Genomic DNA, 27500 nt, shown 5'->3' with positions numbered 1-27500 from the left:
TAACAAAAAAACGTGATTTATATATTTTTGACTCACTTGTGTAAACAAAGTGAGTCTGTGTTTTAACCCGGTGTTCGGTTGTCTGTGTGTGTGTGTGTGTGTGTGTCCGTGTGTCTGTGTGTCCGTGGTAAACTTTAACATTGACATTTTCTCTGCAAATACTTTGTCGGTTGACACCAAATTTGGCATAAAAATAGGAAAAATTCAGTTCTTTCCAGTCATCTTGTTTAAAACAATATTGCGCCTCTGGGTTGGGTACAAAAAAAGAAAAAAAAAAGAAAAAGAAAAAAAGAAGCCTAATTATATGCAAACTGCGTTTACTGTTATATTCATATTTTTTGTATTCTCTAAACTTGGCACTTTGACCTCTTATTCTGACACAACAACAAGAGGAGTCATTATTATCATTTTTTATTCAAACAGGAACTTCTTTTGCTAAGCATGGAATTTCTATTTATTTTGCAAACGTTTTGGTGCAGATAGTAAAAAAGGGAAATTACTCTGTAATTAATGCTAGGGGACTTAATTTATCACAAGTGAGTCTTGAAGGCCTTGCCTCTCTTGTTTTCTTTACTTCGATACCATCATGGCGGATGGCGGGCTCTGAAGGGGGAGAAGAGGAAGGAGGGCCAGACATATTCAGCTATGGAGACAGTGCTGACCACAGCTGAAATTGTGTGTGTGTGTGTGTGCGTGTGTGCGTGCGCGCAGGCGCGTGTGTGTGCTTGTGTGAGTGTGAGTGCGTGTATGTAACGACTTAACGACTTTCGGACTCTGGGCTCAGACAACGACAAAACCTAATCGCCAGAGCAATGCCGAAGACAGTTTTTTTTTGTTTTTTTTTTTTTGTTTTAATTTTTTTTTTTTTTACAAAGACCACCATGGCATTAAGTCCTGACGGTGAGGTCTTCCCTCTCTCTGTCTGTCTGTCTGTCTGTCTGTATCTCTCTCTCTCTCTCTCTCTCTCTCTCTCTCTCTCGGTGTACGTGTGTGTATGTATGTGAGTGACAAAAGACAAGGAATTATCCTGACGACAGTAAACAATGAAGGACTCCCCCCCTCCATCCCCCCCCCCCCTCCCACACCCTGTCAGGTTCCGAGGAAAGCGATGGGTGCACGGAGCAGCAGGACGCCCGGAACTGCAGCCTGGACAAACATGAGGGGTCGGCCTCCAGCCTCTTCCCCATGTTCATCGTGGGCCAGGCTCTTCAAGGCATCGGCTTCACCCCAGCCTTCACCTGTGGCTTCGCTTACATCGACGACCACGCCAGATCGGAACACACTGCTGGATACATAGGTACGTGTCGTGTTGGTCTGGGCGGTGTGTGTGTGTGTGTGTGTGTGTGTTTTCAGGGATGGACAGTTGGGGAGTGTGGTGGGTGAGAGAGGGTGGGGATGGGGGCATTGAGTTGTATCATTATGTTTGGTGATGCAGGTCAGTGGAATGGGGATGGGGGGTAGGGAGGGGGTGCCTGGGGGGTGGGGTGGGGTGGGGGTGATGCAGTGAGAGGCTCCATCTGACATCATTTCGAACTGTTCCATTTCAGTGTCGGAGTCAGGTGAAAAAGCGTGTGACACCACCATACACGGAAATTTCTCGTCTTTTTCATTCACTTGAATATTTTGTTTTTGGTTGTTTTTGTTTTGTTTTGTTTTTTGTTTTTTATAGTAGAGAGCATTCACATCGATGAGAGTATGGCTTAATTACGTTTGGGGAAATTATGCCATGCCACACATGACTCCGTTTTTTCCCCTGTACATCTGCTCACCTAAACCACCAGTATACGCACCAGCCTGCCTACCCTTCTGGACTCCCACCCCCATCCATCTGTCTATCCACCCGTTCCCCTGCTTGCCTGTGCACAGCCGGTATGCACCTGCCTACAACCAGCCTCTCGTAATTCCATCCATCCAATCTATCATCCACGACCGCACCTCCTTTTCTGATAAAAGCACTCTGCGAGTGCGTTGACATGTGTGTGTGTGTGTGTGTGTGTGTGTGTGTGTGTGTGTGTGTGTCCCATTAATTAATCAGTGATAACCGACAGTTTGACAGCGTGACTGTCGTGTGGCAGGTATCACCTACGCCATCACGGCCCTCGGGGTTGGGGTGGGCTATGTGATTGGGGGCCAGCTGCTGTCTCTCTGGGTGGACATTGACCGCACTGACACCAGCAAGTAAGTGTGAGCCTCCCCCCCCCCACCCTCCCCTAACCCCCCTCCCCTGTCCGGGATCACCTTCACCTGGTTTCTGTCTGTCCGTTTGTCTGTCTATCTGGCCAGCCTGATCATCTGTTTGACCAGCCCTATTGTCTGTCTGTCTGTCTGTATTGTGGTCAGCATGATCATCTGTTCCGTCTGTTTTCGCTGACTGCGTGTCTGCCCAGCCTGCCAGATCGTTTTACTGTCTGCGTGTCTGCCTGATTGTCCTGGTCTGTGTGGGTGTGACCTGATATGCTCCCATCTGACAGGATCGTCTGACTCCCTGTCCGGTTGACTCTTCTGTTTTGTCTTTCTTCTGTATGTCTGTCCTGTCTGTGTTTTCTGGGGGGTCCCTCCGGTCTGTCTTTCTTCTGTATGTCTGTCCTGTCTGTGTTTTCTGGGGGGTCCCTCCGGTCTTTCTTTCTTCTGTATGACTGATCTGTCTGTCTGTCTTTTCCGGAGGTATGACCTGTCTGTCTTTCTTTTGTATGTCTGATCTGTCTGTTCTGTCTTTCTTTTGTATGTCTGATCTGTCTGTTCTGTCTTTCTTTTGTATGTCTGATCTGTCTGTATTTTCTGGAGGTCTGTCCTGCCTGTATGTCTTTCTTCTGTATGTCTGATCTGTCTGTCTGTACTTTCTGTAGGTCTCACATGTCTGTCTGTGTGTCTTCTGTATTGTCTGATCTGTCTGTATTTTCTGCACGTCTGTCCCGTCTGTCTGTCTTTCTTCTGTATGTCTGATCTGTCTGTATTTTCTGTACGTCTGTCCAGTCTGTCTGTCTTTCTTCTGCATGTCTGATCTGTCTGTATTTCTGTAGGTCTGTCCTGTCTGTCTGTCTTTCTTCTGCATGTCTGATCTGTCTGTATTTTCTGTAGGTCTGTCCTGTCTGTCTGTCTTTCTTCTGTATGCCCTATCTGTCTGTATTTTCTGTAGGTCTGTACTGTCTGCCTGTCCTCCTTCTGTATGTCTGATCTGTCTGTATTTTCTGTAGGTCCTTACTGCCTGCCTGTTCTCTTTCTGTATGTCTGATGATCTGTCTATTTTCTGGAGGTATGACCTGTCTGTCTTTCTTCTGTATGTCAGATTTGTCGGTTCTGTCTTTCCTTCTGTATGTCTGATCTGTTTGTATTTTCTGGAGGTTTGTCCTGTCTGTCTGTCTTTCTTCTCTATGTCTGATCTGTCTGTCTGTACTTTCTGTAGGTCTGTCCTGTCTGTCTGTCTTCTGTATGTCTGATCTGTCTGTCTGTACTTTCTGTAGGTCTGTCCTGTCTGTCTGTCTTTCTTCTGTATGTCTGATTTGTCTGTCTGTACTTTCTGTAGGTCTGCCCTGTCTGTCTGTCTTTCTTCTGTATGTCTGATCTGTCCCTCTGTGTTTTCTGGAGGTATGACCTGTCTGTCTTTCTTCTGTATGTCAGATTTGTCTGTTCTGTCTTTCCCTCTGTATGTCTGATCTGTCTGTCTGTATTTTCTGGAGGTCTGTCATGTCTGTCTGTCTTTCTTCTGTATGTCTGATCTGTCTGTCTGTATTTTCTGTAGGTCTGTCCTGTCTGTCTGTCTTTCTTCTGTATGTCTGTACTTTCTGTAGGTCTGTCCTATATGTCTTTCTTTCTTCTGTATGTCTGATCTGTCTGTCTGTACTTTCTGTAGGTCTGTCCTGTCTGTCTGTCTTTCTTCTGTATGTCTGATCTGTCTGTCTGTACTTTCTGTAGGTCTGTCCTGTCTGTCTTTCTTTCTTCTGTATGTCTGATCTGTCCCTCTGTGTTTTCTGGAGGTATGACCTGTCTGTCTTTCTTCTGTATGTCAGATTTGTTTGTTCTGTCTTTCCTTCTGTATGTCTGATCTGTCTGTCTGTATTTTCTGGAGGTATGTCCTGTCTGTCTGTCTTTCTTCTGTATGTCTGATCTGTCCCTCTGTATTTTCTGGAGGTATGTCCTGCCTGTCTGTCCTTCTGTATGTCTGATCTGTCTGTCTGTCTGTATTTTCTGGAGGTCTGTCATGTCTGCCTGCCGTTCTTCGGTATATCTGATCTGTCTGTCTCTTTTTCTGGAGGTATGTCCTGCTTGTCTGTCCTTCATCAGTATGTCTGATCTGTCTGTCTGTATTTTCTGTTGGTCTGATCTGTCTTTCTTCTCTGTGTCTGACATGTCTGTCTGTCTGTCTTCAGTATGTCTGTCCTGTCTTTTTATCTTTCTTCTTTATATCTGACCTGTCTGTCTGTCTTTCTTGTGGATGTGTGAACTGCTTGTCTTTCTTCTGTATGTCTGACCTGTCTTTCTTCTGTATTTCTGTCTGTCCTTTTTCTGGATGTCTGGCTTGTCTGTTTGTCTTTGGTCTGTATGTCTTGCCTGTTTGTTTATCTTCTGTATGTTTGACCTGTGTCTGTCTTTCTTCAGTGTGTCTGTATTATCTTTTTATCATTTTTTTTCTATATGTCGGACCTGCCTGTCTTTCTTCTGGAATGTCTGATATATTTGTTTGTCTATCTTCTGTAACAGTGTATGTCTGACCTGTCTGTCTTTTATCTGTATGTCTGACCTGTCTTTTATCTGCATGTCTGACCTGTCTGTCTTTCTTTCAGTATGTCTGTTCTGTCTTTTTGTCTTTTTTTTTCTGTATGTTTGACCTGTCTGTATTTCTTCTGTATGTCTGACTTGTCTGTTTGTCATTCTTCAGTATGTCTGCCCTGTCTTTTTGTCTTTCTTCTCCATGTCTGGTCTGTCTGTCTGTCCTTCTTCTGTATGTCTGACATGTCTGTTGGTCTTTCTTCCGGATGTGTAACCTGTATGTTTGTTATTCTTTTGTATGTCTGACCTGTCCGTTTGTCTTTCTTCTGTATGTCTGACCTGACCTGTCTGTTTGTCATTCTTCCGTATTTCTGACCTGACTGTTTGTCTTTCTTCCGGATGTCGGACCTGCCATTTTGTCTTTCTTCTGGATACCTGACCTGTCTGTTTGTCTTTCTTCTGTATGTCTGACCTGTCTGTCTTTCTTCTGTATGTCTGACCTGTCTGTTTGTCTTTCTTCTGTATGTCTGACCTGTCTGTTTGTCTTTCTTCTGGATGTCTGACCTGTCTGTCTGTCTTTCTTCTGTATGTCTGACCTGTCTGTTTGTCTTTCTTCTGGATGTCTGACCTGTCTGTCTGTCTTTCTTCTGTATGTCTGACCTGTCTGTCTGTCTTTCTTCTGTATGTCTGACCTGTTTGTTTGTCTTTCTTCTGTATGTCTGACCTGTTTGTCTTTCTTCTGGATGTCTGACCTGTTTGTCTTTCTTCTGGATGTCTGACCTGTCTGTTTGTCTTTCTTCTGGATGTCTGACATGTCTGTCTTTCTTCTGGATGTCTGACATGTCTGTCTTTCTTCTGGATGTCTGACCTGTCTGTCTTTCTTCTGGATGTCTGACCTGTCTGTCTGTCTTTCTTCTGGATGTCTGACATGTCTGTCTGTCTTTCTTCTGGATGTCTGACATGTCTCTGTTTTTCTCTGGATGTCTGACCTGTCTGTCTGTCTTTCTTCTGTATGTCTGACCTGTCTGTCTGTCTTTCTTCTGTATGTCTGACCTGTTTGTTTGTCTTTCTTCTGGATTTCTGACCTGTTTGTTTGTCTTTCTTCTGGATGTCTGACATGTCTGTCTTTCTTCTGGATGTCTGACCTGTCTGTCTGTCTTTCTTCTGGATGTCTGACCTGTCTGTCTTTCTTCTGGATGTCTGACCTGTCTGTTTGTCTTTCTTCTGGATGTCTGACATGTCTGTCTGTCTTTCTTCTGGATGTCTGACATGTCTCTGTTTTTCTCTGGATGTCTGACCTACCTGTCTGTCTTCTGTATGTCTGACTGGTCTTTTTGCCTTTCTTCTGTATGTCTGACCTGTTTGTTTGTATTTCTTCTGTATGTCTGACCTGTCTGTCTTTCTTCTGGTTGTCTGACCTGTCTCTTTTTTTTCCCTCCTATATGTCTTACCTGTCTTTCTTCTGGATGTCTGTCCTGCTTGTTGGTCTTCGCTGTGTATGTCTGACCTGTCCGTTTGTCTTTATTCTGGATGTCTGCCTTGTTTGTCTATCCGATGTATGTCTGACCTGGACGTTTGTCTTTCTTCTGGATGTCTGACTCGTTTGTCATTTTTCTGGATGTTTGACATGTTGGTCTATCTTCTGGATGTCTACCCTATATGTCTTTTCTCTCCTTTATTCTGGATGTCTGCTCTATCTTTCGTCTGCTTTCCTTCTTATGTCTGCCCTGTCTTTCTCCTCTTTGCCTCTTCTGTATGTACGATCTTTCTTCTTTGTCAGGCCCGTTTGATTATACCTTACAGTCTGACTTGTCGGCTCGTCTTTTTTGTCGTCTGTGTATGACCTGCTCGAATGTCTGTTTGCATGTCCGTTCGTCTGACTGTCTGTCTACGCACGTGTCTGCTTTTGTGTCCTCTTTAATGCCCGCGTTTGTGTTGATTCTGTTTCTATTTGAGAGTCTGTCGTTCTCAGATGTGTTAACCTCATATACATGGAAATTAACAAAGTGCAGTTAGACTGACAACAAGATGTGTGTGTGTGTAGGAGGAGGGGGTGGGGAGGGTGCGGGGTGCGCGTGGGTCTTAATGTGTGTAAGAGTGAGTGAGTGTCTGTGTGTTGCCTTCTCAGGCCAAAGCCGCATTCCCATAATACAGAGCTATTTGATATCAACATTGCATATTTATGAATATGATATTTTTGCAGCGTGTTATTCATCTGCCCACGCCTTTGGAATGAGTCCAGGAACGGAACGTTAACATTTGCATTATTTTATGAGCATGATATTTTATGGCGTGTTATTTCTCTGCCCATACCTTTGGGATGAACCCAGGATTGACAGGAATGGGTGTTGGACTGTTAATTGATCAGCTTTGATGGGTGTTAATTGTTTGGCCGGGTGTGAATTAATCAGGCGGATGTTAATCAGTTGTTTTTATTTTGGTGGGGGGGTGCTGCTGGTGTTGCAGGATTTCCATCACCACCTCGGACAAGCGCTGGGTGGGAGCCTGGTGGATTGGTTACGTCATGTGTGCTGTCCTCTACGTCATCGTGTCTTCCATGCTGTGTTTATTTCCTCGCTCCCTGGCCGGTGGGGTCATGTGTTGTGTGTAGGAGGGGGTGGGGGTGGAGGGAGGGGGGGGGGAATGGTTAGAGTGTTATGTGGGTGTGTTGGAGGAAGATGGTTAGGGGGGCGGGGGGTGTTTATGTGGGTGTTGTGGGAAGGTGGTTGAGTGTGTGTGTGTGTGTCTGTGTGCGTGTGTATGTGTTGGAGGAAGGTGGTAAGCTGTATGTGTTTATGTAGGTGTTGGGTGAAGGTGGTTAAGGTGTGTGTGTGTGTGTGTGTGTTGGAAGAAGGTAGTTACGTGTGTGTGTATGTTTATGTGGGTGTTGTGGGAAGGTGGATCAAGGGGTGTGTGTGTGTGTGTGTGTGTGTGTGTGTGTGTGTGTGTGTTTAACTGGGTGTTGGAGGAAAGTGGTTGAAGGGGGGAATGTATGTGTGTGTGAGTGTCTGTGTTTACTTGGGTGTTGGTGGAAGGTGGTTCAAGAGGTTGGGGCGGGGTGGGGGGTGGGTATATGTTGGTTTTTGGGGAAGGTGTTTCAAGGTGTGTGTGTGTGTGATTATGTGAGTGTTGGAGGAAGGTGGTCATGTCTGTGAGTGTTTATGTGGGTGTTGGGGAAAGGTGGGTAGGTCTCTGTGTGTTTATGTGTATGTTGGGGGAGGGGGGATTAGCGGCGTGTGTTCATATATAGTGGGATGAATAGTGTGTTGAAGGTGGCTTGGCATGTGTGTATGTTGATGTGTGTGTTGGGGAGAGGTGGTTAGGTGTGTGTGTTTTGATATGGGTGTTGGGGGGCGGGGGAGGGTAAGTTGTTTGTGTATGTTGATATGGTTGTTGGGGAGAGGTGGTTAGTTGTGTGTGTTGGTTGATATGGGTGTTGGGGAGAGGTGGTTAGGTGTGTGTGTTGGTTGATATGGGTGTTGGGGAGAGGTGGTTAGGTGTGTGTGTTGGTTGATATGGGTGTTAGGGAGAGGTGGTTAGGTGTGTGTGTTGGTTGATATGGGTGTTGGGGAGAGGTGGTCAGGTGTGTGTGTTGGTTGATATGGGTGTTGGGGAGAGGTGGTTAGGTGTGTGTGTTGGTTGATATGGGTGTTGGGGAGAGGTGGTTAGGTGTGTGTGTTGGTTGATATGGGTGTTGGGGAGAGGTGGTTAGGTGTGTGTGTTGGTTGATAATGGGTGTTGGGGAGAGGTGGTCAGGTGTGTGTGTTGGTTGATATGGGTGTTGGGGAGAGGTGGTTAGGTGTGTGTGTTGTTTGATATGGGTGTTGGGGAGAGGTGGTTAGGTGTGTGTGTTGGTTGATATGGGTGTTGGGGAGAGGTGGTCAGGTGTGTGTGTTGGTTGATATGGGTGTTGGGGAGAGGTGGTTAGGTGTGTGGTGATATAGGCATAGAGGAGAGGTGGTTAGGTTTGTGTGTGTGTTGGTTGATATGGGTGTTGGGGAGAGGTGGTTAGGTGTGTGGTGATATAGGCATAGAGGAGAGGTGGTTAGGTTTGTGTGTGTGTGTTGGTTGATATGGGTGTTGGGGAGAGGTGGTTAGGTGTGTGTTGGTTGGTATGGGTGTTGGGGGAGGTGGTTAGGGATGTGTGTGTGTGTGTGTGTGTGTGTGTGTGTCTTTTTTTTGTGTACGTTTCTGTGAATAGTGACCTCTCGGAAACTCACATTCTGATTTCCTCGTTGTTTGGAACAAACGAATAAATAATTTGAACGTCACAAAATTTGAATATCTGTTCAAAAACAACAGTTGTGTATGTGTGTGTGTGTGTGTGTGTGTGTGTGTGTGTGTGTGTGTTGAAAGGGGCTTGGGTGCTGAGGGAGAGAGATACAGACAAAACAGACGGGCAGACAAAATAAAAAAAAACAACAACAAAAAAACAAAAAAACGTGTGTTGGATTGTGGCCAGGGTCCAAAAGCAAGATACAGAAGAGAATATCCAGACAGCTTGGAGAACGCAAGAAGTCCATTGTTGACCTCGTGATGTCTTTCCCACATGCACTTTTCGATCTGGTGAGTTTTGGGGTATGTGTGTGCGGGGGTTGGGGATGGGTGGGGGAGGGGGGGGGGGTGCAGGTGTCAAAGATGTCCGCTGTGGTTTGCTTGGTGAAAGAGAGAGAGAGAGAGAAGGAGGATGGTGGAGAGAAAGTGTGTGTGTGTGTGTGTGTGTGCATTCATTGACTTACGTGTATAGGCAAAGTGCGTGTGTGTATTTTTCTTGTCGAACGGAGGCAAAATAACCGTGAGTTCTTGTTTGACGTGGTTATGTTGTTTGTTTTTTGGTGCTGCATTGGATGACATGTTTCAAGGTCTTGTTCCGGATCGGCTGGTCTCTAAACCAACACAGATTCAGTTCATTTGGATTGTACATTCGTCAGTTTGTGTCCCCCTCCCCATTCCCCCCCCTCCCTCTCTCTCTCTCTCTCTCTCTCTGTCTCTCTGTCTCTGCCCCTCTCTCTCTCTCTCTCTCTCTCTTATTACCTTTGTGGAAAACCGCCCAAGACAATGTCAATAAACTGTGAAACTGCCTCGTGTCCATCTCTTTTTGCCCTCACCACCCACCACCCTCCCATTCCTCTCGGATTTTTCTGTGTTGTTTCAAGGGAAAGGCTTCAGAGCCTTTACAAGCACACATAACTCTAATCTTCTTCAGGTGTGCGGTCTCTCGTTCATATTGATAACTGTACTATACTTCGTTCTTTCGCCAGCCCTTCACAAGATGCAGGTTATCATAGACCTCATCACTTGCCAATGATAACCTATAAATACCAAAGTAAAAGTAAAAGCGCACTCTGTGGCATGGCACAGTTAAAAGTTTGACACCGAAGGCACACTCAGCTGATTATGTAGTTGTAAGATAACCCCTCTGTGTATGTGTATGAGTGTGCGTGTTTCAGAGTAAAAAAAAATATTTCAAGATGGTAATTGAATAAGCAACGACTGCTTTTTTTACATCAAGCCATCAGAAAAAAAGAAGAAGTTGGGAGATACATTTCTATTTCGCACTTGTACACAAAAACATGTACACATACACCAATTTACAACACATCCCGTTTCGCATGCACTTACACCCTCATACAACAAGCAAAACTGCCACCAAAAGCATATACAAAATATTTCACAAGTCATGAATTAAGTGGTTACAAATAGATATAGATTTGTATTGTTCATCTTTTGGACAGTTAATGAGATGATTTTTCATATTTTTCTTACGCACATTTTTATTCGTTATATCTTTCAAAATGAGTCGAAGGTTATTCCATAAATTTCCAGTGTGTGTGTCTGTGTGTGTTTGGTGCTTGTGTGTGTGTTTGTGTGTGTGTGTGTGTGCGTGTGTGTGTGTGTGTGTGTGTGCGTGTGTGTGTGTGTGTGTGTGTGTGTCTGTCTGTCTGTCCCAGGTATGTAATCCCCTGTACATACTGCTGGTGCTGGTGGGTCTGGGGGACTCTCTGGTCGTGACCGGCATTGCAGGCTTCGCCCCCAAAATTATCGAGGAGAAGTTCAGCGTCAAACCTAACGAGTCCGGACTCATTATGGGTAATGTCTGTCTGTCTGTCTTTCTGTCTGTTCGTTTGTATGGCTGTCTGTTGGTATGGTTAGCTGGCTGGCTTGCTGTCTGTCTGTCCTGTATTCGCTGTCTAGTTGAATTTTTCGCAGTTAGTAGTCTGTTCCGTTCTTAAGTCATTTATTTTATTATTTTGTTTGTTTGTTTTCGTTCAAGTTGTATTTCCTTTCTGTTGCAACCCTTTGTTTTTTGTTTTTTTTTCGTTTTGTATCAGTGTCTGCCTGTCTCTTGTCTCAAACGTGATAAGATGTTATTAATGATTTCGTTATCATGAAACCTTGAAATAGCGTTGCTTGAAACAGCTTACCCACCACTCCCTCATTCCCAGAAAAAAAAATATTACTCTCTCCACGTCCCACACTCCCACCAACTCCACCCTGACACCCCACGTCTCCCGTCTCCACCACCCCCTTGGGGAAAAGACAAGAAACCAACTCCGATGATAAAGGAATTATTTTTAATAAAAAAAAAATAAGGGGGACTTCCCACGATTTCTCACACATTGTTAGAAATCGTGGGAGCGCCCACCACAATTTCTCGCAATTGAGAGAAAACGTGGGAGGGGAACAACCACGATTTCTCGCAATCCCACGATTTCTCTTAAAGTGAGAGAAATCGTGGGATTGCGAGAAATCGTGGGCTTACAATGAAAGGCAGCTTTTTGTGTTTACCATCACCACACGTGACATTGTATTGCATTGCACTGCACTGCATCGCATCGCATTGCATTACATTACGTTGTATTGTATTGTATTACTTTTTGTCACAACAGATTTCTCTGTGTGAAATTCAGGCTGCTCTCTCCTAGGGAAGAGTGAACCGCCATAAAGCAGCGACACCTACTTTTTTTTGTTCTTTCTTTTTCCTGTCTGCAGGTGTATTTGTTTTACAAACGAAGTTGACCTCGCTTAGTTCATCTGAAAGACTAGCACCCAGACTACCATTCAGCGCCCGGTGGAAGGGGGGGGGGGGTGTTTCCGGGACACTTGTTTCCTAGCCTGGCATATAAAGGCCAAAAGGAATCTGTCAGAGGGTGGTTCTTCCCGTTTAGGCAGCTTGGTGTGCGAATGACTTTGTTTGTAAAGCGCTTACGAACTTGGTAGCAAACAGAAGATAAGTTCTATATAAGTATCGACATATCGATCGAAAACAACAACAACAAAACATTATGTCGCCGCTGCACACATCCGTCAGGTGGCAGAATGGTTAAGAAGCTTATCTCCCAATACAGTATCTGTGAGGGTCTGGGTTCAAATCCTGGTTCGGTCTCGTCCTTTCTCCCAAGTTTGATACGAAAATCAAGCTGAGCGTTTAGTCATTTGGATGAGACGATAACCCGAGGTCCCGTGCACAGTACGATATAAGTCTTGTGTAGAAGGAATCCCCTCTGTGATAGGTACACAAATGTATTTAACTCACTCAGTACAGCCAGCCCTCTGTTCTCCTCTACACAGACCCCTCGGATGTCCAGTGGGTGTCTGAATGACCCAACCTTTAGCTTCCGTCGTCAGAATTGTGGTATTCTTTGTCAACATTCACCTCTTCAGTATAAGAGCCTTCCGCTTGCAATATTTTGATGATGGTAATTGGGGTGAAACGCTGTTAACGTCGTCTCTTTCGCCGTTCGTATAGAGGGAGTTAAGCATGCACTCGAGGCCTGGTTAAGCGCGTTCGGTTGTGCCGCTGGTCAGGTATCTGCCTAAGCAGGTGTGGATTTGTTCTCTCTTGAGAAAGTGAACGTGAAACGTGTGTGCAGGCACGGTGACCTTGATGGGCGGGGCCGGCGGGTTGGCGACTGGCGGGCTGCTGATGCAGAAGTGCCGCCTGAGGCTGCCGGGCATCTTCAGGGGCTGCCTGGTCTGCCTGGTGCTGGGCGCCGTCATGGGCGGGGGCTGCTTCTTCATCAACTGCCCCAAGCAGCGCTTCGCCGGCATCAACTCTGTTTACGGTTTGGCAAAGTTAGAGTTCGTCTCTTTCTTTTCTTTTTTTTTTTTTTTTTTTTTTTTTTGACATTTTTATTTCTTTTTTGTTGTTTGTTTGGGGTTGGTTTGTATTTTTTGTTTACGATTTGCGCAAAGTTGACAGTTGGTCTCTTGGGTTTTTTTTTGTTTTTTTGTGAACGTCCTCACGGCTGTGTTTTGTTTGTTTAGTATTTTAGTTTCTTTTGTTGTTGTTGTTGTTTGTTTTTTATATACATAATGTTTGCTTTTATGTAATAAGGTTTTCTATTATATTTTCATTTCAGTTATGTCCACGGTAGTCACCATGTCAGTCTTAGTGTTTTTTGCTTGATTTCGTAGATAATTTAGTTTTTCTTCTGTGAGTTTCTTTTTGTTTTTTTTATTCTTCATTTTTATTTGTTTACTGTGGTAAAAGAGTGGTGTTTTGTCTGGCAGTCGTCCGTGCCGTTTTGTTTAAAGCAGTTGTCCGTGTGATGATATGATTCAGAGGAGATAACATCGATGTTGTTTCAAAATACACTCTCTGTTCTGGTTTTTCTGTCTGTATCTGTTTGTATCCTGTCTCACTCACCCTCTTGCAACCCCCCCTCTCGCCTCTCAAAACCAGCCACCCAGATTTCCGCAAAGATTGCGATTGATAAGGAGTGCGCCACCAACCAGTTTTAATTTGCAAACCAGACAAAACACGTCTTCAACTGGTTTGTTTATGGCTGAGGAGAATGGCGAGGGGCGCCGAAAGGATCACACACACAGACACGCACACATACACACGCGCGCGCGCGTGCACACACACACACACACACACACACACACACAGGGTTTATTATCAAACAATAACATGCCAGGTTGGAGTCGCAAAAGCGATCTTAACAGCGCTAAGTTTGTTCAGCCTTTAGAAATCAACATCGCGAATTCCATAAATTCCAGAAAGATTTTAACGCTCTAAGCAAAAGTTGGCGCCGTAAAAATTGCTTTAAGGCAGCCTTGGCGTTTTTTATGCTTTGATCCGTGGGTTGAGTGTCAGAACAAAGACAAACATACACGCATTTGTCGCGCAAATCATTTATATAGAATACATTATTTTTTTTCAAAAGAACGTGATAGAGTAATACGTTTACAGATAAGGCGGCTAAGCAGCCGTTGCACTGGGACCAGGGAAGGGGATTCTGTGAAATAGAAATAAAGGCAAATTTGTGCCAAGAAACCCCTTTTTTTGCAGTTGTTGATTCATTTGTTTGAGGATGATGGCCGTTTTTGTCGCTTCTACTTCTATTCCATTATGTTTGTAATAGCCTGAAGTTGATTAAGGCGCAGTTTATATTCCTTTCTTCTTTTTTTTCTTTTTTTTTTTTTTTTTTTTTGTTGGGGGGGGGGGGGGGGGGGATACCTGAACCACCAATCTCCCTCCGGGAAACGTGGTGGTTGCTAGTGCCTGTCTTTGAGCTCTTTTTCCTTTTTATATAATTTCATTTTCCAGATATTTTTTTGCACTGGCTTGTGTATGTACCACAATTGTCCGACATGTTTGTTTCAAAACGTTTGTCCAACTGAAATGTATTTGTATTTCCTTTGGGGTAAAAAAAAAAAAAAAAGGAAGAAGAAAAGAACAGAAAAAATCCGAATGTATTTTTGTACCTGTGTGTAGAGGGTGGGGAGTATTCGTGTGTGTTCATTTTTCTTTGCTGTTAATATGGCTGTGATGTTGTTATGGTCATTATTCTGAAGAATAAACATTTTCTGAATACTGAAGCGGCTCTGGACTAAAAAAAAAAAAAAAAAAAAAGGTGAAAACACACCCACCAGATTTCGTAAATAAAATAGAAACAATATTAAGACAAGTTATACACAGCACAAATACTGTCAGCCTTATAAGGCTGGGGACACTTTGTCAGTTGTGGCAGACATGTATATCAAACAATATATCAGAAAAATCTAGCCAAATGGTGATCTCCGTAAATATGAATCATCATACTACTTGATATTTATTCCCTTTATAACAGTAGTTAAACATGATACACACACATTATATATATAGATATATATATATATATATATATATATATATATATAAACCACCACCCACCCCAAAAACACCACCCACCCCGAACTCAAATACAGTTTTGAAGGTTAAAATTTTAACGAAGACTGTTTTGATGCTTCCTCCATTACTTCATGGAAAACGAAGACATCCAGGCTTGGATACATAATTTAGTATTGCAAATACCCATGTGTATAAGCCTTTGCACTCTTATTGTGCAGAAATGTTCTCTCTCTCTCTCTCTTTCTCTCTCTCTCTCTCAGGTTGAATAATATATATATATATATATATATATATATATAAAACTCACATAGACATACATACATACAGACCGACCGACGTACCTACCTACCTACCTACCTACCTACCTACCTACCTACTTAACTACTTACTAACGTAAATCCTCAGTGCAGTAGCAGTTTCGTTGAGCCTGAAACATTCGAACATACATTGTTGGCACTTATCGTTGCAGCCATGAACCGTTGGATGAAGAGGAGCTAAGGGCACAGTGCAACAGTAACTGCACGTGCAACACAGAGCGCTACAGCCCAGTTTGCGGGCAGGACGGCGTGACCTATTTTTCCAGCTGCTACGCCGGCTGTTCCACAGAGCTGGTCAACAGTGCGATCCTGGTTCCCGAGGCGCCCACCAAGGTCAGCAGTGGGTGTTTGGAGCCGTGTTATGTTTTTTGACCCTTCTGTGTAGTGTGTGTGCGTGTGTGTGCGTTTGTGAGTGTCTGTTTGCAAGCTAGACACACATGCATGCACACAAACGCGCGCGCGTGCACGCTTGGTTCACTCCCAGTCCTTGAAGTATACTCTTTGGCATAGTGAATGTTAGTATACTAACTGGCTGCAGACATTCACAAGTGGGAGGGGTTTTTTTTGTGTCTTGTGAATGGGCTGCCTGAGATAGTGTATATAAAAAGCGAGAGTTTGTGCTTATTTACCACATGAACCCCGCTGATCTGGGCTTTGGTCAAGGAGGTTGGGCGGTTTGTTTGTTTGTTTGTTCGTTGGCACCTTAAACATTGCCTGCCATGAGGAATTGAGAGGTGTTTAGAGTTTGGTGGTTGGGACGTGTTTATGTGTGTGTGTGTGTGTGAGCGAGCGCGCGTGTGTGTGCTGCAAATTCAGTGAAACTATCACATGAATTAAAATAGATCATTGTAAAAAGGATTCATGATATAAACATGTAGACCAGTAAAAGAGGTGCCGCTGCACTGTGGCGATATGCTTTCTCCAGGGAGAAAAGCCCAAATTTCTTCACAAGAACTCTGTTGTGACAAAAAACAGATCTGATAATGTCATATCATATCATATGATAGAATGTAATATGATAGAAAGTTACACATTACACTGCGCTAATCTGCGCTGCAGTGCAAAAACAACAGTGTACGTGTCCGCACAGGTGTACAGCAGATGCTCGTGCGTCGTGGCCACCTTGCTTGACAGCGGGCAGAACGGCAGCGGCAGTGCCATCAGTGGGCAGTGCCAAGGCACCTGCCCTCAGGTGTGGTTCTTCGTCGTCGTCCTCTTCCTGGGCATCTTCTTCACCTTCCTCACCGTCACCCCCATCTCCATGGCAATACTCAGGTACCTCTCAGTGCTGCCCGAACAGTGTTTGTTGTTTTTCCTGTCGTTTGCTTCTAATCATGTTTACGCTTGCTGATGCTTTTGATCTGATTTGCAGTGCCTTACTGCTACTACTATTGTGGGTTGCTGCTGCTGCTTCATCAACAACTTAAATCGTCACTGTTATGCTCATTATAGTCATCATCATCATCAATATCATCATCATCATCATCATCAAAGAATGAAAAATAATTGATTAATGGAGGCTGCAGAAATTTGGATATGATTTTGAAACAAAATTTTGTACACTTGACTATGATCATTTATATTTACTTTGCTAATGATTTGTTGTGGTAATTTAGGTTGCTGTATAGGTTGTATGCAGAGGCAGGGGAACAATTGTCTTTGGAGAGTCGTTAACTGAAATTGACTTTTGAAATATTATCCCCAACATGAAAATATCCCACTCTCGATATTGGAGGTTTCTGTGTGCTGGTCAGTGAGTATGATTGTCAGTTTGTCTGCTTCCTTCTGTGTGAGGCTGTTGAATAAAAGAAAATGAGTATGATTAATGCATGAATAAACAGATTCATAAAAAAAAAGAGGGGAGAAATGTCAGATTATTCATAGATCGGGTTGAGTAGGAGCAATGATCTGGAAGAATAGCATGGTCGTCTTGTGTATGTTTCAGGTGTGTTCCCTCTTCAGAGCGCTCTGTGGGGCTGGGACTGCAGTGGGTCACGCTTCGTCTTCTGGGTAATTGACTGACACCCATCTGTTTGTCTGTCTGTTGTGAGATGCGCTTATTGTATGTATGTGAGTGTGTGTGTTCATGTGTGTGCGTGCACGCGAATTCACTAAACAAAGCTTATTTCATTTATTCATTATCTATTGCTTCTCTCTCCTTTTTCCTCCAGTTCTTTCATTCCTGTAGCATGACGGGCTCTTAAGGCGTGACCTGAGCGTTGAGACTGTGCTAGTCAGGTGTGTGCCCCCCCCCCCCCCCAACCCTCACCCCTTCCCCCACTTCCCCACTCCTTCCACCCCTTTAAAGAAAAACAACAACAACATAAATAAAACAAACAAACAAAACAAACAAACAAATGTAGTGTACCTGATATGGATCAGTATTCATGTTTTGACATCTTGAAACTGAAACTATATTTATCCCCACCCCTCTCATCTCAGTCTGTTCCTGTCTCTTTCTGTCTCTCACCCCCCTACCCCCTCCCTTCTTTCCCTTTGAATTTTTTTTTTTTAATCGCTGTGATTTTTGAGTTACTCTTCACCAGTTGTCGTTCACAACAGCTTTTTATAAATTTATGATTGTAATCCTTTGGGTCCTTCAAGGAATCAAAGGATTAAATGTTTTGATTAATCATCTGTGAGGGAAACGTGTGTGTCAGGTCCTATCTCAATCTATCTCTTAACACCCACTTTCTCACCCTTCCATGTATTTCCCACACACTATTCCTTTTTCGTCAAGTTATCGTGTTTGTTACCTTCCTTGTTATCATACTCTTTTCTTCTTCACTGTCATCACCGCTGCCGGCATATTTTAAAAATCTTCTTTTATTCTGCTCATCATTTTGCTTGTGTGTGTGTGTGTTTTGGACGCGATTAAATGTGTGTGCGTGTGTGTATCAATTTGTGTGTGTGTGTGTGTGCCTTCGTGGGCACGATTATGTGTGTATTTGCGTGTTTGTCTATTGGGTGTATGTGTGTGTGAATGTGTGTGCATGTGGGCGTGTTTTGTGCATGGCCAGGCACGATCCCGGGCCCCATCCTGACGGGCGCCGTGCTGGACACGTCGTGCATACTGTGGCAGAGCACGTGCAACGGGAAAGGCAACTGCTGGGTCTACGACAGCTACGACATGGGCCTGCGCCTCTTCCTGCTGTGGGTGGTGGTCAAGGTGACGTCCATCATCCTGCTGCTGACCGCCTACGCCATCTACAAGAAGAAGGGCAACCCTGTGGTGGAGGCCAACGAGGCGGCAAGCGATTCCCGCCAGTTCGAAAGTGGGCCGGAAAGCAGCAGTGGTGGTGGTGGTGGAAGTGGTGAAGGAGGACTGAAGCAGCCTGAGGTGAGTGGCCTTCAAGATGCTGGTCGTCATGAAGCCGGTACGGATGAGCACAGCGCCCGAACGAGCTCGAACGCTCATGAGGATTGGCAAGATGTGGACTTGCAGAAATCGTCTTCAGGGAGGCAGGCTGCCGTAGGTTGCAACGTGGATCGCTACAGTCTGTCCGCCGTGCGAGTCTATCCGGCTGACAGCGGCACGTGTACCGACAATCCCAGGACCAGCGAATATAGGAGTAGCGTGGTCAGCACCTCTTTGTGATGGGGGGGACCTTCTTCGGGTCAGGGGTTCGGACATTGGCTTCCACATTCTGCTGTTATTCCCCTCCACCCCCCTCCCTCCGCACCCCACCCGCCACCCCCGCCTTCTCTGGGTGATGGGGAAAGGTGCTGTTTGAATGTTTGCGTGCGTAGTTGTTTCTTTCGTTTTTCCTCTTTTTTTTTCTTTTTGTTTTGATGTGAGGCAGTGAAACAAAATGTACGAAATCCTGTTGTCAGTTTTGTGCTGCGGTTTTATCATAATAATCTGGATGACATTTTGCAAAAAATAATCTTATGTCCTTCTCAAACATTGTGGCGCAACATTTTCCAAATAATTGTATGTTAACTCTCAGTATACTTGGTGCTTGCTGTCATCATTAATGATAATACAGGCATTCAGTGCAGGTATAATCTGTATTCATACACAAAATAGACTGTGCGTTTAGGTATGGCACAGCATGTTACGAAGACCATAGGCCAACTCACATATCGAAAAACAAGAGGGAACAAAACGAAACCGTGAGGAGAAAGGCATGGCTAGCAGATAGGTGATGATAACGACACTGATGATAAGATTTCACACCCAGTGTGTTTGTGCTTGTGTGTGTGTGTGTGTGTGAGAGAGAGAGAGAGAGAGAGAGAGAGCATGTGTTTTATCAAGAGTTCTGAATCGGTTGGATAGCAGCAGAAGTTAGGACAAATCATTTTCTTTCTTTTTTTTTTAACAACAGTTGTGTCCTACCTATCCCTTTTTTCCTCATCTCTTTTTTTCTGTCTCTGTCTCTTTCTCTGTCTGTCTCACTCTCTCTGTCTGTCTCTCTGTCTCACACACATACACTGCACAATTTATTCCAAGCATCTTTCTTCAGAACATTTACGGAGATTTTTTTTTTTCAAGAGTAAAAAGTAACAATATTCAAGCACATGTGTACACACAGTCACCCCCATTCCCCTCCCTACCCACCCACGACACACCCACACCCACACCCACACACACACACACACACACAGATGAAAGAAGCTGACAGGCAGACGTAGACAGAGACGACAGCTGCAATAATAAAGCACCCATGACAACTCCCATTATCACAGCATTGTGCAGCAGAACAACGCGACAGTGAAGGTAAACCACTCCCCAGCCGTGATGAAAGAGACTCCACCACAAAGATGTAGTGCAGTGCAGAACCTGTGTAAAGAGTTCTGCCGGCACAATTCAGACAATGAATCGCCGTCACCACGGCTAAATAAAAACAACGCGATAGCACTTTAACCAGGTGGTAAAAAAAAAAAAACAATTAAAAAACCCCAAAAAACCCCACCTTTCTCAGAAGCGAAATGTCCCTAGTTCGTACCGCCTGCAGGGCTTAAAAGAAATTATGTCTGTTCAGTGTGTACTAATTCACTTGCCCGTGCATGGCCAGTCAGGTTTAGGTTCATTCGTTCGTTCTGTCACGGCTACAGCAGCAGTCCTCAAGAAGCTCTCTCTCTCTAATGTCAGGTCGCCATGAGGACTCGCGATGGAGGAGGCCCTGCTCAGCTGCATGGTTTGTCTGTTCAGCAGTGCGGTTTTGTAGTGGCTGTTCTGATCCAGTACGCACAGACACCATTTCCTTGTGAGTGCGTGTGTGTGTGTGAGAGAGAGAGCGAGCGCGTGTATGTGTGTGCGCATGCGCGCGCGCTCGCGTATATCCACGTGTTGGACACGGGCGCGACAGTGAAACCGAAAAATAAGTGCAGCTGTTACAAAGGGTTATCGGGCGATCGATGAGCCGGGCAACAGTTTGCCTTGGTGTGCGCTTTCTTAACTGATGGCTGCTATTGCTACTGAAGCTACTTCTGATGCAGAGCGAATATCCATATGAGACCATAAATATCACGCTATGCATTTGGCTATTCATCTGAGGAACATAATATACAGTTATTTGGCTTGGTGCTGTATTGACATTCTGTTGTTTGCAAAGCTCTGTTCTTTCAGCGTCAAGTTCGCATCTCGAAGAGTGCTAGTTCGATTCCTGGGCTTCCTTCTCCTGCTCCCTTCCAAAGCACTCTCTTCACCGTTGTTCTGCCCCCATGAAGGAAAATACAACAACAACAAAATACAGAAAGAAAAATAGAAATAACAACAGAGAAATGAAAAAAACAACAACAAACAACAACAAAAAAACACAACAACATATAAGCCAAAATGCCGTATAATTTACTCCGAAAGGCGCCCTTCAAATCATGAGCTGGGGAGGCGCAATGCTTGACTGGAACCAAACAAAGTGTCAGCCATTCAGTGTACCGGCTTTAGAAACGTTTTCAACTCAGTCTCTGATTGTACACAAAAAAATTGCACAAGTGCATATTACGTAGAAAAGACGAAGAAAAATAAAAACAGCAACAAACAAAAATAATCGTCACAAGATATAAGAGAACCATCCATCCAGTTTAGAATGTATCAGTGTTGGAATTTGCACCATTATTCTAGACAAAAGAAAAATCAAAATAACAACAAACAAAAACAGTCGTTACGAAGTGTAAGAGAACCTTCCATCCAATCCAGAATGTGTCACTGTTGGTATTTGCATTTTTGTTTAAAACAAAACGAAAACAGCCATACTTAATAAGAATTTATAGTTTAAGACAGTCTTAAGACTTAATAGTTTTGATTAGCGAATCGGACAGAGAAGATGAAGAAATTGAAAACAACATTGTATAGAAGAGTGTCTGATGACGACGATAATGATGATGAGATAAAGTCTTAGGAGTTTCGGCTCAACCATTTGAACCTTGGGTATTTTATAAACAGCAATATGAGCATACGACATAAACAGCAAAGTAGTTTGGGGAAAACGAAACAAGAGAAGATGTTATAACGAAAGAATAAACAACTAATGACATATGTAGCCTACATCTGACATGAAACTAAAATGTTAATTGTATGCATAGCATGATCTCAAGACTGAACAAAGATCTACATAACAAGCAAATGTAACTGCGCATGTAAAAATATAATTAAAAAAATAAATAAATACGGGGTTACATTTTTGCATCCAGAGGTTCTGTCTCAGTCCTTGATTTCCACATTGTGAATTTTTGTGGTACCATGTCGATAATAAAGCAGCTGACCAAGCCATAGTAGTTAAATAATCTTATTGCAGTTGTTGTTTTTATCTGTTGTCTGGCTTTGGAATCTTCATCATGAAATAAGATCGTGGCATAAGAGCCGGAGCTGGTTGTGATAGCTTACATTGTTCACTTTGTGCCTTTTTACCGTGCACTGTGTCCCACTCTCTTTCTGTGTGTCTCTGATTCCTGTCTGCCTTTCTCTCCTGTCTTCTTTCTCTGTCTGTCTGCCGCTCTCTTTCTCTCTTTTCCCTTCCGTCATCTCAAATTTTATTAGTCTCACATTTGTGTGTCTGTTTACGCGGAAGTGTACAAAAGTGTGATGCCAAAAATGCAGTTAGGTTCACAAACATACACGTACACACGTGCGCACACTGTCCTTCTTTCTTTGTCTCTCACGTATGTGTATCTGCAGAGTATGTGTGTATGTATGAGTGCGTGCGCGCGCGTGTGTGTTGTGTGTGTGTGACCAAAGAGTTTGATACTCGACTCATGCTTTTTTTTCTCTCCATCTCATACCGTTCTTGTTATCTAACATCTATGCAAATCCACTTTCGTAACGACAAAGGCACTGATTACCAACATGTATTTTCTTATGCACGATACAGTAATGCTTTTTTTTTTATGTATGTATGCATGATACAGTAGCCCACGTTACTCCGCACAGCATGAATTTAAAAGTTGAAAAATAGAACGGGGACCTAAGGAAATATAGAAAAATTAAAAAATAAAAAGTCATGTACTTCATCAGCACAGAAAGATCATGCATTCTGCACAGGTAGAAATATGTATGTGATAAAGTAATCACTGGAACCATGTCAGTACGGTTCTGGCATGGCCCAATCATTTGCCTCAAGAAAGCATGACGAACATTTTTTTTTTTTTTTTTTCATAATGAAATAGAGATTGACAGTTTGTGATTACTGATGTCTGTGTGTGTGTGTGTGTGTGTGTGTTTCTTAATGTGTTCAATACATTATCTTCACAGCTTTCTGAGAGTGACATCTGTTGTTGGTTCTTCCATTCAGGATTCCATATGTGAACTTGCTTCAAATATATTTCAAATGGCTGTGTTCAGGATGTATCTATCGATATTAATGCATGCAATGTTTTATTTTGGTTTTTTTTCCGTTTGTGTTCCGAAGACTTCCGAGACCAGAATTTCAACTATCGCAACAGTCCATATGATTTATTGTAAATGTAAATCGTTATTATTATTCTGTTGTTATATATTATGATTTTACTACTTGATGTGGATACAAGCTGACTGAGTGTTGCTTTAAATTTATCAGTTGATGTGGATACAAGTTGACTGAGCAGTGCAGCTTTGAAAAATACATCAGTTGCTCATGGACTTTTAATTTGGAAACAGGGAAATTCTTGGAAATTTTGTTTGGTTTTTTTTGTTTGTTTGTTTTGGGGTGTTTTTTTGTCTTTTTTTTGTTTTTTTTTTGTTTTGTTTTGTTTTTGGGGATTTTTTTTTGGTTACTACCCGCATTCTTGGGGGCTTTTCTCGCGTGAAATCGTCTCTAACAGCAGGCTTTTACGTGTATTTTCGTTTTCATCCCGCTGTTTAGGCATCCACACTCTATGTTAAGGAGTGGCGCATAGTAGGTCTGTTTGCATTCCAGTTGAGTACCCCGTCGAATGCATGATGGGGTGCTGAAAACATGCATATTTGAACTTAAGTGAAGAAAGGATGCAAGGTAACAGCAGAGCTGCATGCGTGTTTTCCTGAGAGGGAGGGGAAACAATCCCTTGTCTAACCTCCCAGCAGCTGAGATTCGAACGATGGGCCTTACGGGTGGCAGTGTGAATCACTGACCACTTGGCCATCGCGCCCCAGCGGGTTTTTATTTTGATGATTGCTGTCCGTCTACAGGTGCTGGTCTCCACCTCTTATCTGTCTGGTTGTTTTGATTTTGTGCAGGTGTGCATTGCAGCGCGCAATCCAAGTTCTCGTTTTCGGTATACATATCTCTTTGTCTATCTGCCTCTCCGCCCCCACACCCTCTATCAGTCGACCTTCTCCTCCCCTCTTCTCCGTCACTCTTTCACTCTCTCTCTCTCTCGATTCTTTGTCTCCATTCACCCCACCCCCACTACTCTCCTTTCTATTCCCTTCTGGCTCCGTCTTTCTCAAGTGCCTTTGAATTCTCTCTCTCTCTCTCTGACCCTCATTCTCCCCTTTTCCCTCCTCTGCCCCTGTCTTTCTCAAGTGCCTTTGACTTTGTCAACAGTGATCCAATCATATCAGGGAATATTAATCGACAAAATGAATAAAGGTGTATATTGAGCTGCCTCGTTCGTGAGTTTTGTTGCTGATTGTGTGCCAAGGCTGACAGAATTAATCAGTATGACTCGGAACACGAATCATTTGGCTTTGAAGACTGGGTGCCACAGACAGAGAGAGAATGGGAGAGAGAGAGAGTGATCACGCTTAATATGGGAAAATCAGAAAATTTATTTCACCCAAAGAAACCGTCAGTGGTAGAACACCAATGTCATGCAGAAAGCAAAATCAGAGAATTAAAAAAAAAATTGATTGCGTTTAATCGAGTTTGATCTGAAAACCAATAAACGAAAAGACATAAAAATACAAATAACGCAAACAAGAAACTATTTGAAATAAATGCTATAGCCGGGTTACTTCCTACACATCTAGTTCTATCACATATGTGGAATCATAGACTGTACTTTATAATTTAGCAACAAGTCTATCATAATTGTGGAATCATAGACTGTACTTTATAATTCAGCAATAAAACAGAAAACAATGAATTAACTGTACCTCATATCACACACATAAAGTATGTAAAAGTAGTAAACATTTTTTATAACATTTCTTTTTTTAATTACTGGATGTAAGCATCCTTTACTTCAAAGGCACATGCAAGATATGAAAAAAGGTAATGCCGGCATTTTCTTTCAAAAATAGTTATGCTAAAAAAATTTTTTTTTAAAGTAAGTACATTTCATTGCACACAGACAAAATGAACAAGAACAAATGGTTACCGATAATCTCCTCATGATTTTATTTATTCTCCTGGACAAAATGAGTGATAAATGTTATCACATTTATGCTCAAGCTCAATATACAGATTGAATGTCTTCATTTAATTTCTTCATCATTGCTGGCTTGGAAGCATCTGAAGAACAATTCCTTCTTGAACGGTAGCGTGCCCCCCCCCCTCCTACCCCCCACACCCCTCCACGCTGACGTCACTGGATGACGCTGATGTCACAGGACGTTTACTGGAAGCGGATCTGGGTAAGTCTGACGTCACCAGTAACACGAAGAGTGTTGGCCACCTGCATGGGCAGACGGTGTCGGAACTCCAGCAGGTGCTGGTTGTTGACTGCCACCTGGAAACCAATCAATCAATCGGTCAATAAACTGGAATAAATAATGTGAAAGTAATGTGGCATTCACAAATGCGCAACTACACTGCGGAAAGAACTCTGAACTTAAACATAATTTTTTTTAAATTTTTTTTTTTTACAAATTTCTTCTGCTTTCCCCAGGTTACGCTGTCAGAACACTGATGGTCAATCCGGTCTTCAGCGCGAAGTCTGCCGTCCCTCCGCAGTGCAGCAGGTGGTCCCCATAGCTTCTTGTGGAGTTCCACCGCACAGGTTTTCCTCCTCAGTGCACCGAAAGTTGGGCAGAACTTACAAATGTGATTTTTACGAAATCCGTTTGCAAGGCGTGAACTGAAAGTTTTTAGTTCTCCTTAATGACAACTGGCTTACGGGAAGTTGAGAGAGAGAGAGAGAGTAAAGATAGCGGAGAATGACGGTAAAGACTATTATATCTAAAACTATGGCCCTTCGGATCCATTCTCTCTGACCCTCCATTTCCTACCCCTTCGCCCATTCCCATCAACTATACCCTATCTTTTTTCTCCCCCTCTCTCTCTCTAAAACGCGTTTGGTTCAATACTAGGTTCGTTTCAACTGTCAATGTTTTATTTCACCATATTTGCAACCGTATATGAAGGAACTAATAATTGCTGATAGTTTTGTTGTTGTTGTTTTTTTTCTTTACAGTTATGTCTCCATGCTGTTTACTTGTCTATGTTGTGATAATGCACCTGACCAAATTTCTCTAGTTGGATATAATAAAGTTATTCTGTTCTAATCTAATCTAGTCAAAGATTTTCAGCGTGACAACAAGAAAATCACTGAAGACCAAGTATACCAACCTTGAAGCCGTGAGCCTCTGTCAGAAGGAGGATATCGAAATTGTTGTTGGGCACAAAAGGGAAGTATGGGGCGCTACGGTCTTCCAGTCCCCAGGCGCCCCCTTGGCAGTGATTGCGAACGATGGTGTTGAAGCTTCCGTCATCAGTACGGAAGCGAATGTCACAGTGGAAAGCCACGTCACAGCCGTCGTAGGGACCGCTTTGCAGGTTGATGGTGATTCTGAAAAAAAAGAGAGAATTAAATTAAACTGGACGATTTTTATTTTGTCAGGATGATAGAGAAAGCAAGACAATATTGTATTTTTATTCAGCCCCCGAAAGGGAAAAGAGAAGAAGAAGCAGAAAAAAAAGATAACAGAAAGAGAGAGAAGATAACCTTTTTGATGGAGCTGGTACATTATTTTCATCATAATACTACTGTCAAGATTTCTACCAACGCAAGAATATAAATTTCACAACTGCAGCATGGTAACGGTAAGACAACAAAACATAAAAATGTTAGGAAGAAGAAAAAGGATTAGGAACAAAAAGATAATAAAAAGAACTAAACGAAATTATAAAAAGAAAAAAAAAAGTACATGATGTGTGAAAACCGAAATTAGTGTCATTTTGTTCTTCAGAGATTTTGTGTCAATTTCGTGAAGACCTTGAATTGTCTTATATATAACCTTACTCTAGCAAATCAATAATACTTTAAACGTATGTGACACAAACTCCTACGTGTCCCTTTAAAGGGCTGTGTGTCGATTTGAGTTTATTTGTGCGTGAAAACAATTGTCTGTTATTTTTCCTTTTCATCAAAATTAACTATATACATACATTATAAAGAGAAGAAACAGAATCTGCCGTGTTCCCTTCTGGTCAGGAAAACGCAATTTTTTTTAATTTAATTTTTTTTATGCCCATTAAACATTTATGTGCTTCTTTCATTGCAAAATTTATGGCTATTACTTTCTCAAAAAGCAACCAGCGCTCAAAACTAAATTATTGTCTTTTTTCTCCCCTGAATATATGTCAGAATAATCCTACCCCGACTGAGTCTCGTATGAAAAACATTACTTTCCTTACAAAACGAGCACAAAAGCAAATACGAATTCCATGTACATGGAAAAATTATGAACACTGAGCAAATTCAGGTCTGCTAACATCGCTGTGCAACCAGCCATCAGGTGACTTTAATGTCCCCTGGGTGGTTCCAGATCTTAACAAACAAAAACACTTTAATAATAATAATAATAAATAATAATAATGGTATTTATATAGCGCTGGATCTTGTGCAGAGACAAATCAAAGCGCTTTCGCACCAGTCATTCACACGCATGCATAACTCTAATACTGTAGAAAATAAAGACAAGGAAGGGCAGGCAAGGGAGGCTATTTTGGGAAGAGGAGGGTTTTAAGGCCAGACTTGAAAGAGCTGAGTGTGGAGACTTGACGAAGCGAAAA

General features: G+C 43.0%; 2 protein-coding genes across 3 annotated transcripts in view; one reads left to right on the top strand and one right to left on the bottom strand.

Annotated features, from left to right (window-relative positions):
* The window catches only part of LOC143280878 (solute carrier organic anion transporter family member 4A1-like), a 74917-nt gene extending 50481 nt beyond the window's left edge, over positions 1 to 24436 (top strand). Inside the window, exons 6-15 of the mRNA XM_076585624.1 lie at positions 1094 to 1297; positions 2076 to 2178; positions 7174 to 7295; positions 9170 to 9273; positions 10659 to 10797; positions 12582 to 12783; positions 15297 to 15477; positions 16235 to 16419; positions 17090 to 17154; positions 18165 to 24436. Of these exons, the coding sequence (XP_076441739.1) occupies positions 1094 to 1297; positions 2076 to 2178; positions 7174 to 7295; positions 9170 to 9273; positions 10659 to 10797; positions 12582 to 12783; positions 15297 to 15477; positions 16235 to 16419; positions 17090 to 17154; positions 18165 to 18742 (1883 nt within the window). The 3' untranslated portion in view covers positions 18743 to 24436. The remainder of the gene's footprint in view (positions 1 to 1093; positions 1298 to 2075; positions 2179 to 7173; positions 7296 to 9169; positions 9274 to 10658; positions 10798 to 12581; positions 12784 to 15296; positions 15478 to 16234; positions 16420 to 17089; positions 17155 to 18164) is intronic.
* The window catches only part of LOC143280880 (galectin-4-like), a 22504-nt gene continuing 19297 nt past the window's right edge, over positions 24294 to 27500 (bottom strand). For both annotated transcript variants that reach the window (XM_076585625.1, XM_076585626.1), the window contains 2 exons: positions 26055 to 26274; positions 24294 to 25215 (listed from right to left, as the gene is read on the bottom strand). In XM_076585625.1, coding sequence (XP_076441740.1) covers positions 25102 to 25215; positions 26055 to 26274 — 334 coding nt within the window. In that variant the 3' untranslated portion in view covers positions 24294 to 25101. The remainder of the gene's footprint in view (positions 25216 to 26054; positions 26275 to 27500) is intronic.

This window comes from Babylonia areolata, chromosome 4 (genome assembly GCF_041734735.1).
Source record: "Babylonia areolata isolate BAREFJ2019XMU chromosome 4, ASM4173473v1, whole genome shotgun sequence".
Lineage (NCBI taxonomy): Eukaryota > Metazoa > Mollusca > Gastropoda > Neogastropoda > Buccinidae > Babylonia > Babylonia areolata.
This window is presented reverse-complemented; position numbering and strand designations above follow the sequence as displayed.